The 13,535-nt window shown below is 50.0% G+C and overlaps 2 protein-coding genes across 12 annotated transcripts; one reads left to right on the forward strand and one right to left on the reverse strand.

Annotated features, from left to right (window-relative positions):
* The first annotated feature begins 2,472 nt into the window (after window positions 1-2,472).
* LOC122382944 (biorientation of chromosomes in cell division protein 1-like 1) lies at window positions 2,473-9,198 on the forward strand. Its single transcript, XM_043368915.1, has 4 exons — window positions 2,473-2,629; window positions 4,084-4,208; window positions 4,557-4,687; window positions 6,106-9,198. Exons 1-4 carry the CDS (start codon window positions 2,492-2,494, stop codon window positions 8,874-8,876), a joined length of 3,165 nt encoding a protein of 1,054 aa, XP_043224850.1. The 5' UTR covers window positions 2,473-2,491; the 3' UTR covers window positions 8,877-9,198.
* Window positions 9,199-9,747: 549 nt separating this feature from the next.
* LOC122382945 (zinc finger HIT domain-containing protein 1-like) lies at window positions 9,748-13,304 on the reverse strand. Of its 11 annotated transcripts, none has more exons than XM_043368922.1 (5): window positions 13,278-13,304; window positions 12,100-12,173; window positions 11,502-11,628; window positions 10,622-11,355; window positions 9,748-10,402 (listed from the first exon to the last, which is right to left on the reverse strand). In XM_043368922.1, the coding sequence occupies exons 4-5, from the start codon at window positions 10,846-10,848 to the stop codon at window positions 10,174-10,176; spliced, it is 456 nt and encodes a 151-aa protein (XP_043224857.1). In that variant the 5' UTR covers window positions 10,849-11,355; window positions 11,502-11,628; window positions 12,100-12,173; window positions 13,278-13,304; the 3' UTR covers window positions 9,748-10,173. The 11 variants fall into 11 exon arrangements, with proteins under 11 accessions (XP_043224857.1, XP_043224856.1, XP_043224860.1 ...); XM_043368921.1 differs by having other exon boundaries at window positions 13,246-13,281; XM_043368925.1 differs by having other exon boundaries at window positions 13,238-13,281.
* Between the last annotated feature and the right edge of the window lie 231 nt (window positions 13,305-13,535).

The raw sequence follows: 13,535 nt of genomic DNA on the forward strand, positions 1-13,535 counted from the left end.
GTCTGTAATATTGATCAGAAGTATCACAAGACAGTATTGAGTGTAATGGTGGTGCACAATTTTGGGATTTTGAAGGGTGGATTTCTATAATTGAAGTACCTGTATCTACACATGAGTAGCTGGGCGGCTGGGCCCTGATCATACGTTATTTTGTTGAGGTTAGATTGTAGGTTTTAGGCGATAGGTTGTAGGTAAGGTTAGGTCAGGTTTGGTTTGATTAGAAAGCATTTCTGGGTGTAGCGCCTCTCCTCAGTTGTAAATAACAAGTTGAAGTGTGACGCCTGCTTTACGACTACCCTCCAGTTCAGTCGGGCGCACTATGGTATCGGCAGTCCATTTATGGATACGTATCTATTAAAGGAAACGTTTCCAAATTTGGAAGGCACTTTGTTCCATTTATGGAAACGCCAGTTCCAAAATTGGAAACGCCAATTTTTAAGCAGGCATATTTCTGTATTTCTTAAGTTAATAGTAATCTTTTCAGCTGGCATGTCTTTTTGTCGATATGTTTTCTCCCAAAACAGTAAAATCCAACAATATTTTCGTACGCAAATGGCGAATCTGATGCCCTGACGCAAACCCTTGTCAACGTTCCATTTTTGGAAACGGAAGGTTCCAAAAATGGAAACTATGAGCCAACACAGGAAAAGGCATAAGCAACATATTATTGATATGTGGGCCTGTCTACCCCACGCCTTCTAAGTAATTGCCGAGCTATTGATGCCGGTACATGTTCCGATATGGGTGATTTCCCGGTATATGTCAAGTTTAGGTCCTAACTACAACTGTGGCGCTTTTGATACGAATATGAAACAGCAAAAATTTTAGGTTTTAGGTTAGGTTAGGTTGTAGGTTTGTAGGTTTTAGGTTGTAGGTAGGTAGGTTTGTAGGTTAGGTTAGGTTAGGGTAGGTTTGTAGGTTGTAGGTTGGTAGGTTATAGGTATGTAGGTAAGGTTAGGTCAGGTTTGATTATGTTTTTTCTTTTATTTGCGAGACATATGAGTATCATTTTTGGATTCAGGATGTCAAATAATGTATAAATATGAAAAATTTATCAATGAACTCTTCTTAGGACTTAAACTTGACATTTACCGATTTCCCTTTGCATCTAAATTTCGTATGAATGGTCCTCCAATTGCTTGGGCATAGTGCCCGAAAGCCGATGTTGGTACAATAATGCTTACGAAAATGTGTCTTCTGGGGAAAGTCCCCAATTTCTAGGCACCTACATAAACCCCAGAACTGTCCAACCGTCTTGCCTACTAAGCTGCTACTGCTTACGAAACCCACATTATAACATATTTTAACTGTTTCAAGCATGCATGCGTGACTGCAGTAAGCGTCGCGATGTGCCCTGAATTGCGGTTAACAGACTCTGGCTTCCCAAGAAAAGCAAGGCTTTATAAGTAAGGTTGGAGTTAAACTTCGGCCTAATCAGGCCGGTTCAGAAGCTCTGGTTCGCATCTCATGCTGTCGGAGCGTGCACATTTTCCAACCTTCTCGTGGATTATTAGAAATGAGAAAGGCAGAAAGTGCTTCTAAAAACATTAAATGCAAATAGGAGTTGAAATACATATAACCTACTGCATCTGTGAGCTGTATGTACAACATGAGTTAAAATTCGTCATTTGTTCCAGATGCAGATGCAGATGATGCAGATGAGTCTTCGGGGGAATAGCCTTTGCATCGGCTCCCCCATAGGTGCCCTATTTGGTTATAGGGGTACTGGGAAAAGGATGAGGATGGAGGCTGCATGTCTTTCTACATTTGCTCATGTTCCTTCCAGACGCTTTTGACGGATTCTCCATAGACAGTGCAGCTTCTCCTTCCTCTCTTCCGCATCCTCTTCCCGTTCGTCGACTGAGTTTGAGTTTAACACATTTTCTTCCTGCAGTGCCATAAATTGACAGAATTTAGATGGACATTTTGGTTCATACAATGACAATGAACAACCATTGGTTGAGAATAGTTTGCTTTATTGTATTGGGCATTCATAACCAATCCACATTCTCAAATTGTTTGGCAATTAAAGCTACATAGCCAGCCGGCAGCCGCAATGAATTGGATTTATATTTGATTTGAAGAGCTTTTGGAAGTTGTTAAAAATTTGGGGATTATGCCCAAACTCTGCAACATCTAAAATCATGTTTCTAGATTTGCCAGTGGACTTGCAGAGATGTAAGTCAGCCCCACTGGTGACTGATGACCCAAAACTCAATGCATTGAGTATCGGACAGAACAAGTATCTATTGATAATCTTATAGCAGGCATCTCAGGTGCTGCAACCTGCTTGTGAAGAGTCGCTAGACTCACCAGTTCTAGAGATATTTACACAAAGGGAGTGCTTAGCTCTTTGATGGTACCTCGCTTGCATAGATTATTTGGGAGAATGTTATTTATAATTTCATGGTATTTTGCTCTATTTGAAAAGCTAGCAAATAATGTGATTGAGCAATGATTGACTATATTTTGTTCTGTTTCAGGATGAGCAATGGCTCACATTCTACCACCACAGCCTAGTGAGGCACCAACACTTCAAGAAACCACTGAGAAGATTGTCAATGAATTAAAGTCAAGAGGAAACTTTGATACATTTAGGAAAGCTTGCTTAGCAGATGTTGATACAAGGGTAAGACTTGAATTGTTATGAAGCTTTTAAACAGCATCAGGCACTGTGCATATTGGATGGAGAACATGGGGGCTTACATTCTAGTTAACCTGTGCCAGGATGTGGGTCTCAACCAACTTGATCATTGCTGGGGAAAGGGGGATTTTGGTGCAAGAAGCTCCAGGTCAATGCTGAGGTCACCAAGCCAAGCTTTTTGGCCACACCCAATCATCTAAAAAAGAGGCTGGAAAGACAAAAAACAATGGCACTCTATAAGCTTCAAAGTCATGGATCATATTTTGATCAGTGGCCTGTTGCACCAAATATACCTAGCCAGGTAAAATCACAGAACTATTTTCATGATTTGCTAACCTATGGTGGTACATTTTACTGAACCTGTTCACTATGAAAAGTTCAGCTTAGCTCACTATGGAAATCTCAGCTCAAATGCTCAGTAGAATGTCTAGGTAAATTCTCACTATAGTAAGTGGGTGCAAGGTACAAAAGAATCTTAAGAAACTCCACCTATCTAGGTAGAGTAGGATTTTGGTGCAAGAAGCTCCAGGTCAATGCTGAGGTCATCAGAGGTCACCAAACTAAAGGTGAATTCCTTTGTAAAATATACTTCATTTTAACATTTCTTCACAATTTTGCATATAATTGATGAACCAAAAGAGATACAGGGTCATTGAATGAAAAGTGAATTTCATGCCTAGTTATTTCAAATCCTTTTGTCAGCATGCTCTCACTCTTGACTTCAGGTCAACAGTAGGTTTGGTCAATACTTTTGGTCCACAGAGGGTAAAGATTGCTAAAGTACATGGATTTGGCTAAACGGTTTTCTGCATTAACATTGGACTCACCCAGTTTATTTGATTCATTTTACAACTATCTTGTTCCTCTTGCCAAGATCATATGACAAATGACTTCATATCTATGATATAATGACTATAGCTTGACCTGAAAGGTAAACTTGAAAGCTTGCATTCAGGTTATGGTCATGACCTGACTGGAGTGGACAAGGCCTCACTGCATTTCAAACGATCCATATAGGTGAACTGAACAGTGAACATATTCCAGGTGCTTTCACTGCTCTATGATAGCCAGTCAGAAGTTATTGTCAAAAACTGCTGGTGACTGGCGTTTATGACCTAACATGACCTTTTGAGTGGCCACTAGACATCAGTGACTCTTCGCATTGGATATTGGCGGATTTGATACGATTCGAAAATATATTTTGGTTTTGATGTGCATGGTCGTCATTTGTACATGCCTCCATTGGTGATATTGAGATCATACATTTGGCCTGACTCATGGTCACGGATATACAGAATCGGAGATATACGAATTGTGGGCACTGATGACCTATTAACCCTTCCAACCGATCCCTAACGATTTACAAAATTTGTGCTCAATCAGCCCAGCCGTTCTGGAGCGGGCTGCTTTTAACGTGGTGTCCTCCCGGTGTGCCGCAGCCCGCCTACCAGAACCTCCGTCAGCGCGTCGAGAGCACGGTGACCACCTTCCTGGGCAAGCAGACATGGACGCCCGACCTGAACCGCAACCAGCTGCGGGAGAAGCTCCGCAAACACCTGGCAGAGTGAGTGGCGGCGGGCGCGCGGCCGCACCCCGGCCGCTCAGACGGTCCGAGGTCTACGTCTGTACGCCGCGCGGGAGAGCCAGGCGGGGCCCGGCGAGCGGGCCCGCTTGGATGTGCTGCTAACCGTGAATGTTTGTACAACTGTGAAAATTACACTGACACCCTGAATCACAAAGAAATATTTCAGTATATGTTTTTATACTCGGCCAACCCTATATTTTATTTGATCAATTTCGCTGGTATGTTTCATTTGCATGCATACTGAAGTATCAGGTAAGTTGCAGCTTGCTGGTACTTATTACTCATGTGTTATCTTGAGCCCGTCCTCTTCATTCCCGTTTTCGTCAGGTCTCGGTTTCTGGAGATTGGCGTGGATCGTATCGTGGACCAGGTAGTCGACAGGAACATCTACTCCACTTACATGCCACAGATCCAGCTGCTTGTGAAGGAGATGCTGGACATCAAGGATGAGGCTGAAGGTATGCTGTCGCCTGCCATCGGGGGATTATTGTCCTACCGCCATTTTATGGCCAGATTATATGACTCAAATCAGCACTGTTCTGTTCAAAAGAGTAATTTTACAGGATACATCGTCATTTCATATGATTTTGATAAGTTGTTATATAGTAGATGTAGCTATGTACGGCTCTCGCGGGATTAAGCGGTAGGTTTTTCCTTTTCACACTTCCGGCTGTATCTCAGAAACTAATCGATGTACGATTAAGCCATTTCAGCCATTTAACACGCGCAGTGGAAGGGGGGGGGGGGGGATTTCGCCCACCCCTCCTGTTTTTCGTCAATAACTCACGCCGCAAGCATAATATCAATGTGAAACTTCGGCTACCTGTCCAGAATTGAATTTCGGATCTTCTCGTGCAAGAAGTAAGAAAATCGGTTCACAACTTTTCTAGTAATAGCGGTGTAAAGTCAAACATCCTGCCGTCGCGGCGGCGCGGCGGCCGGCGCTAGCCGTTACGCGCCGCCTGAATTGTAGACTGTGCCGGGGCGGGACGGGTCCGTCTTTACATCGCGCTCCTTACCGCTGATTATATTAGATTCGCGTCAAATTCGGCGAGAAGACTGAGAAATGTACAGGCAATCATATGGTCAAAGAATTTTGAAAATCGGCCGGTAACAACTTGAGTTATGAGTGTGTAAACACAAAATTGTGATTGCCGCGTTTCCCGCGTCGGCCGATCCCGCTTCAGCCGGCGACATCTTACCCTTAGCAGGCTTCTAACTGCCATATTTATTGTTGGACTATCTAGAAATTCACCATACATACTCACAAATGTTTGTTCTTTCGTATAGTGAAAGATTAAAGAAAATCGGCCGGTAACTTTTTGAGTTATCGGCGTGTAAACGCGAAAAAGTCGCCAATATGGCAGATTTGACCACATTCGACTCATTTGACCTTGAAGATATTGACCTAGGGTCATGAAATTCACACACAACAGAGTTCCCCATGGCCCCCACCTACCCTCCAAATTTCGTCTTTCTAGCTCCAGTGGGAGCTGAGATCTTAGGGGGGGGGGGCGACATCCGCCCCCCCCCCTTCCACTGGGCGTAGTACTCGCAACCCTTCCACTGCGCGTGTTAAGCCATTTTCATGACTGGTATGCGTACAAATAAATCGATCGCATCTTCAGCCCTTAAAAGCTTAAGACGAAGAAGATACAGCCGGAAATTTACTAAATTTCATGGGGGCAAAACCTACCGCTAAAACCCGCGAGACCTGTACTTAGCTACCTCTATCAGCATAAGCCAAACGTACAGCAGAAACCACCTTTGTCTTTTCAGTTATAGAACTCAAAATGCACTGCTGCTCGTGTGTGTGACTCTGCTCACATGCGGTGGGCTGTTTTTTCACTCTCACCCCACACTCCGTCTCCGTCAGATAAAGCGGACGAGGACGCGGACATGGAGGAGGCGGCGCCGGCGCCCGAGACGGGCGGCAACACGTTCGGCACCTGGGCCAACCAGTTCCACGCGCGGGTGCCCGAGCCGCGGCCGAACGAGCCGGCGGCCGCCAGCAACAGCTCCATGTCCATCTCGTCGGGCACGAACGGCTCGGCGGCCGGCTCGCCCAGCGAGGCAGACAGTCCCGACATCCGCGCCCAGATGAGCCCCCTCTCCGACGACGGCAAGCAGGGCTGGGGCTCCTTCCTCGGCAAGGCGGACGGACTGGACTTCAGCGGCATCATGAATCGCGTCGACCACATCGACCCGGCCATCGACCAGATGATCAAGTCCGAGCTGGAGTCGGACACGCGCGAGACGGAGCCGTCAGCGGCGGCGGCTCAGCGCCGCAGCGGCTCCAGCAACTCCAACATGTCGCTGGAGGAGGACGAGTCGGTGGACCTGCAGTCGTTCGTCGGCCCGCCGGACGGCACGGAGGCCCAGGACGGCCACCGCCGAGAGGCCGACCGCGACCCCCCGCTGCCGCCACTGCCGCCGCCGCCCCGGCCGCCGCGCGACGAGCCCGACCGCGGCGCACGGGGCGACGCCGAGCCGCGCGGCGGCCGCCACCCGTCCGACGAGGAGCGACGGCGCCGAGAGCGAGAGCGTGACAGGGGCCGGGACCGGCGCGAGCGCGGCCGGCACGGGGACGACGATCGGCACCGGCGAGACCGGGACCGAGACCGAGACCGGGACCGCGACCGGCGCGACCGGGACCGCGGCGACGACCACGAGGAGCAGCGCGGCCGCAGCCGGCACCACCAGCGCCGCGACCGCGACGACGACGATTCAGCCGGACACCGCGGCCGCAGCGGCGGCTACAGCCGCGACGGCCGCGGTCACGGCCGGGACGAGGAGCGCGGCGGCGGCGGCGGCGGCGGTGGCGGCGGCGGGCAGCGCCACCACGGCTACGGCGCCGGCAGGGAGCGGTCGGCCGGCGCCCCGGAGCAGCCGGTGGACGGCGCCGGGCCGCAGAACGGGACGGCGGCCGTCACCGGTAACACGGATCCTGCAGCGACGGGGAAGACGGCTGCGCCAGGGGAGTCGGAGGGCGCGGTCAAATCGGAACGCTCGAGAGAGAGGAAAGGTGACTCGAAGGAGCGAGACAGAAAGGCCACGTCGAAAGAAAGGGACAGGAAGAAAGGCGGTTCTGAGTCCCGGAGGAGGGATTCGTCATCAACACATAAGAAGTCTTCCAAAAGAGGCGACGAATCATCGGAGCGTGGCTCGTCGAAAAAATCGCCTCCGTCCGGTAAGGAGAGGAAGCCGTCAGCCAGTGCCGTGACCTCAAAGGCAACTCCTTCTCCGTCGCAACCCAGGCCTAAGACAAAGAGTGACTCGGGCATCGGTTCGCCGGAGGACAGCAAAACCTCAGTATCATCCAAGGCATCGTCGTCCGATGATTCATTTTCAATCAAATCAGACTCGTCCAAAAGTCTATGTCGTGATGAGTTGAACAAGTTATCCCAAGTGCCTGTGGTTTCACTTATAAAACTAACCGACGCCGCGATAAAGAAGGAAATGGAAAGGTTATCACCCTCATCAGCCAGCAGTCGCCCCAACTGCAGTTCAACAAAACCCACACAGTCTTCGAGTAGCTCGGACTACAAGGCCAAGCCGCCATCAAGTTCAACAAAACACACGCAGTCTTCGAATGACGCGGACCCGAAATCCAAGGTGCTATCGAGTGCATCAAAACCCTCGCAGTCTTCGAGTAGCTCAGACTCTAAAGCCAAGATGTCCTTGAGCTCCGCAAAACCCACGCAGTCTTCAAGTAGTTCGGACTCCAAGCCTAACACTCCGCTGAGCGCTAAGGATCGTATGGCGCAGCTAATGGAGAAATACGCTCCGTATCTGAAAGACCGGTTCCGTCGCACAGAGCACACCTCGAAACCTAAACCTAAGCCGAAGCCCAGTCCGTCTCTGAACACGTACCGTGGCGAACGGTCGCGGCCGGTGTCGCCGTCGAGCCGCCCGTCGGTGCGGTGCCTGCAGCGGGCGGTTGCCGAGCCGGACACCCTCTCGGTCAGCTCGGTGGACACGGCCGACCTCTCCGACTTCGACGACCGTCTAGAGCTGGAGCTGGAGCTCACTGTGCCCGAGCGGGACGCCCTGTACAGTATCGGCTGGCGGCCCGTCCTCGACGACCTGGCCGACGCAGACGACGACGACGTGGCCACCGCCATCGAGGACTTTGTGCAGGTGGTCGACGTGTGCGATGACGCCGAGAGCGTCGACTCTGGCTTTAACCGGTCGGACGCGTCGTCCTCGACCTCGGCGGGCTCGGCGCCGTCCCGACTGGCGGCGGCGGCGTCCGAGCCGCCGCTGGTCGACCTGGAGCCGCCGCCGACGGCCGGCCGCCGGCGCCGACAGCGCAAGGTCGACTATATCGCGCTCAACTCGGGTCTGGACGGCGAGGCGCGGCCGCAGGAGGAGTCGGACCGGCGCCGGCGCCGGCCGCGCCACGACGGCGACTGGAGTCCGGCGGCCAAGCGGAGTCGGCTGGAGCGGCCTCAGGAGCCGGCCGCCGGCGCCGTGCCCAAGCTGTCGCTGCGCCGAACGCCGGACGGAAAGGCGCGCGGCAAACGCGACCGGGACGAGTGGCAGGTGAGCAGTGACAAGGAGAACATGGACGGCGCGGCCGGGCTGCGCGACCCGGGCGCCGCCGGCGACTCGGTCAGGATCCGGCCCAACCTGGTCATCCGCTGAGGTGCCGGTCAGTGCCGCGCGGTGGTCGGTACGCCCGGCTCGGCGGCCCGGCGCTGCTCGGAAATGGGAGGCTGGTGAATCGTATCTGGGACTGGCAGATGGGACGTGCTTCCTGGGCAGTGCTCGCCGGCGATACCGTGCGTCGGTCGTTGGACAGCTGTCTGTAGGATGGGGGCAGAGGGGGGATGTATGATAGTTGCATATCTAGTGTACATTGCGTTCATTATATGCGCCCTTTGTGGGGCGATTACCATCATGTATATTCGGCCGCAGAGGCTGCCATTGTGCGTTCACTAGCGTGTATTCATCAATTATGATTGTTAAGAAAAAAAAATACACTTGAAATCAATGGGTGTCGTTAAATACGGGCAAAAGGCATTAATGAGATTTACAGTTTCTCCAGTAACCTATAGGGACGTCAGCTGACACCAAGTTATTCGAGGGGCAAACACGAATTCAGGGGTAATGCTGGGGGGGGGGGGACGCCAGACGGGGACAAGGTCAGGCCGGTCGAAAATTGACTCCCCGCTCCCTTATGAAACTGCGACAACCTGGCTGGTTGGTGCCTGAATTGCATTTCCATGGTTGCCACTTGCCAGCAGCCACTAAAAGGTAGAAAATTCCATTAATTTGTCGCCCACATACGTTACTGCAGCCTACGATCACTAGTCAGTAGTCGTTGAAATAAAAATCGGCTTCCTTGATCATCGACCATCACTCGACGCAAACTTGACTCTTGTTAAAATGAAGATTTCATGGAAGCGGCGTAAAATCAACATTTCAGGGAAGCGGTATGTTTAAACAACCATGACAACATACTGCCTACGCCGCTTTTGCGAGTGCGGGCGCATTACGTGACACGAAGTGCCTCTACAAAATACGCCATGCATGTATTTACCGCTCACGAATACCCTCATCAGGTGCACTAGTAAACCGGCAGCAGCATCTCGAACACACATGCCAGACATTCAACGACACTCTGCTTCTTTCATTTCCGAAATTAGCATCTCGTAGCAATCGACAAAGGGATCAGAAAACCATCTACCGCCGCAGGCTCCCCGCGATACTCTCGCATGCAATCCACCGACCAATGTTCATCAACACGAGCCGCATCCCCTCAATGTCCCTACTCGCGTGCGTTCGACCATGACACTCGCGTTCGCTCACCACACGTCTGAGCTGAGCACGATCGCCAAGTTCCAGGACAAGGCGCTCCGGTCCTCCAAGGCGCCCATCCAGCACACATCACTACCTGGCGCCACCCTTCACCAGCACGCCAACTGTGCCCGCCCGGGCCTCAGGAGGTCCATTTGAGACAGCGCGTGTCCTGATGGGTATGCAGACAGCGCGCGCTGCAGTAGCGCGTGCCGCACTGCACGCACGTGTAGGTGCTGGGGAAGCCGCAGACTGCGCACAGGTGGCGCTCGGGCCGCGCGCTCGGCCGCGCTGCCGCCGACGTGTAGTTGGGCGGGTCCGGCTCCAGCTGCTGCTCCTCCTCCAGCAGCGAGGAGAACGTCTTACGGAACCTGAAACACCGGCACGGCCAGCACAGCACTGGGGTCAGTGGGTGGCGCCGAAAGGTGCTTACTAGCCATGAACGACCTCGAAGAACTGATTTACAAACGCTCATGACCGGGCCCGGACTAAAATCTGAGAAACTCATTAAGTTCATGCAAAGTGAACATTTAATCCCCTTACCAGCATAAAAACGCATATGCAAAGGACATGTCAACAGTAACACGTACCTCTGCTTAAAGTACTCAAAGCTGCGGGCCTTGCGTTTCCTGTCCGGTCGCGTTTTGCCGTCGAGCGATTCATCGAACTTGGGCGCCTTTTTATGCATGACCAGGTTGGCATGCGGGTCGTCGTGAAAGTTGTCCAGCTCGAGCGCCTCGAGCGCCTTCCGCTGGCGGCGGCGGCGGGCTGCCTCGTCCAGCACCACATAGGAGGCGGCGCGCACGCGGGAGCCCATGGCGGCCGGCTGGGGGTTCACAGCGATCCACCGAGAGTTTTACAGGGGTTCACACGGGTCCGCGGCGGCCGGCGGACTGTCCACAGCGGTTCACTGACGGTTCACAGCGATCCACCGCTGCCGGCTGTGACCGGCTCGGTAGCGGCCAGTCTATTTCTCCGGCTGTGACGGGCTCGGTAGCGGCCAGTCTATTTCTCCGACTGTAACGGGCAGGTAGCGGCCAGTCTATTTCTCCGGCTGTGACGGGCTCGGTAGTGGCCAGTCTATTTCTCCGGCTGTGACGGGCTCGGTAGCGGCCAGTCTATTTCTCCGGCTGTGACGGACTCGGTAGCGGCCAGTCTATTTGTCCGGCTGTGACGGGCTCGGTAGCGGCCAGTCTATTTCTCCGGCTGTGACGGACTCGGTAGCGGCCAGTCTATTTGTCCGGCTGTGACGGGCTCGGTAGCGGTCAGTCTATTTCTCCACCAGCGGGAAGCTGATCTGGTCCATCAGATCGTCGATCCGCGCCTGCAAACAATGAAATGGTCAAATAAAGACGGATCTACATCAGACAGTTTGACATTATAAATAAATTGCAGCTTGTAATCATGATGGTAAATATTACAGTATTTGCAAGGACAATGCAAACATATTTAACAAGTGAAAAACGTCACCTGAAGAGTATCATAGATATCACTGGAGATGAACAAGTGTGTGGCATCCAGGTCTTGAAGAATGAATCGCCTCCCCAGAGCAGAAGTCTCATCCAGATGCAACAAGAACTGTTTCATAGCAGGGTCACTGAAAAAAGGCAATCATGTATCAGCATGTATGAATAACCAATAACATTGGCACACCTTTTCAAAACAACCTTTAAGTTTTACACACCTAATGCAAATAATTATAGTATAGGTATATAGTACCTATACAATACAATGGTGGAACCGTGGAACAAACAAATATCTCAAATAAATGAATGTAATGAATATGCCAAACAATGCAATTTATTTGACAGGTAAATTGGATATGGTCTAATGTATAATTAGCATTTGTCAAACCTTAATATGGCACTGCCTTCTTCAAAGGATCTATGCTAAAAACTATATGATATGAGCATTCACTATTTAAGATATGTAGGAAATGAAACAAATCACTATGCAGTTATGCACTGCCAATCAATAGGAATCATAAAGCATTTTCCTGGGAATAAGCCACCAGGTGAAATGTGAATATTACAATAATTTACTATTACTGAACACAGTTATAACTTACCACTCAATGAGCATCCCCTTGAGAACATTCACCATGCTTGTTGCCTCAAATGATCAATCATATAAATGGTAAATCTGCAATACATACTACTTTGTCACATTAATATTTTGTCTGTTAATAAAGACTTCATTGTAGAAGGAATAGACCTTTAGCCAATAAGTTTTGACCCATTATACCTACCAATAGATCCCTCTATTGACAACGTCAAAGACCTTCTTGATTCACAAGATCCAATATCAAATGACCCAATACTTTTTACACAAAACATGTACAAATTAAACCCAACCACACATTGGGTCAGGTAAGTTTGTTATATTAGCAGAGGTTAGGTCAGGTGAGATAAGGTTTTGTTATTTCTGATAACTGCCTGTAGTGTAGGTAGGTAGGTCTAAGGACCTGACTTTTCATCGTATTACTAAGATTGTATTAACAATTTTATAGGTTGATACCTATATGGTCTGTGATCAATATGGTCAATGGTGTGGTTTCTATTTAATTTAGAGCCTAGGCCAGGGTGTTAGACGGGATTTCACTGCCAATTTGCAGATCAAGATAAGAAAGGAACCAGATGGCATATTCGCAAATTACAATATTCGTAGGTACCTGTTCCTGTACCTGGAGCGAACCTGTTTTACTTGCAACACTGCAGCGAGGGTGTCCGGCCCAGGACGAGCCGACCCTGCGCCGGGCAGTTTGAAATGTGTTGATTGCGAGAGACTGCATCGAAGGTGTCCAGTCCGTTTGAATGACTGACCTTGCAACGGGCAGTGCGAGATTGCAAGCATGCAACACTGCAGGGAGGGTGTCCGGCCCAGGACGAGCCGACCCTGCGCCGGGCAGTTTGAAACGTGTTGATTGCGAGACTGCATCGAAGGTGTCCGGTCCGTTTGAAAGACCGACCTTGCGACGGGCATAGTTCTATTTGCAACCATGGCTCAATTTTATTTGAGAATGGTCTCAGAGCTCATCCATTTTCCAAAATCCATGCACATTATGCTGAGGAATTGGAATGACAATGAAGTATAATCAATAAAGGCATATTGCGAACTACATTTTCACTCCTAGGATTTCTATTACCAATGGTTTCTAGGATTAACCTATGTCAATTTAATTTAAAAATGGGTATAATTTGAATTACGACGACACAAGTTGGCCCCATGCGCAAATCAAACGTAGACATTCATGGAGCAGCGTAGACAAATGAAGACATATACTTTGAGTCACGTGACCCTTGTTATTATAATTCACATCAATGCTCTTCATGAAATCAAAGCTTATGCGGTCTGTCTTTGATGTTCCCGAGAAACCTTAATTTTTGAAATTGTTTAATTTTTTTATTTCAACGTCAACTAATTATACAGGCTTGTAAAAGTGTTCCACTAAACCACGTGGGTTGACAAAGCCGATTGCAATGTCTGTAATATTTTTTAACCGAT

Source organism: Amphibalanus amphitrite, unplaced genomic scaffold (assembly GCF_019059575.1).
Source record: "Amphibalanus amphitrite isolate SeventyFive unplaced genomic scaffold, NRLGWU_Aamphi_draft 000151F_arrow, whole genome shotgun sequence".
NCBI classification, from domain to species: Eukaryota; Metazoa; Arthropoda; class Thecostraca; order Balanomorpha; family Balanidae; genus Amphibalanus; species Amphibalanus amphitrite.

Coding starts and splice junctions, on each gene's coding strand:
- LOC122382945 (XM_043368922.1), bottom strand. CDS start 10,848: ATGGGCTCCCGCGTGCGCGCCGCCTCCTATGTGGTGCTGGACGAGGCA. Junction 10,403..10,621: donor TTTGAGTACTTTAAGCAGAG/GTACGTGTTACT, acceptor CCGGTGTTTCAG/GTTCCGTAAGACGTTCTCCT.
- LOC122382944 (XM_043368915.1), top strand. CDS start 2,492: ATGGCTCACATTCTACCACCACAGCCTAGTGAGGCACCAACACTTCAA. Junction 2,630..4,083: donor TAGCAGATGTTGATACAAGG/GTAAGACTTGAA, acceptor GGTGTGCCGCAG/CCCGCCTACCAGAACCTCCG. Junction 4,688..6,105: donor CATCAAGGATGAGGCTGAAG/GTATGCTGTCGC, acceptor CGTCTCCGTCAG/ATAAAGCGGACGAGGACGCG.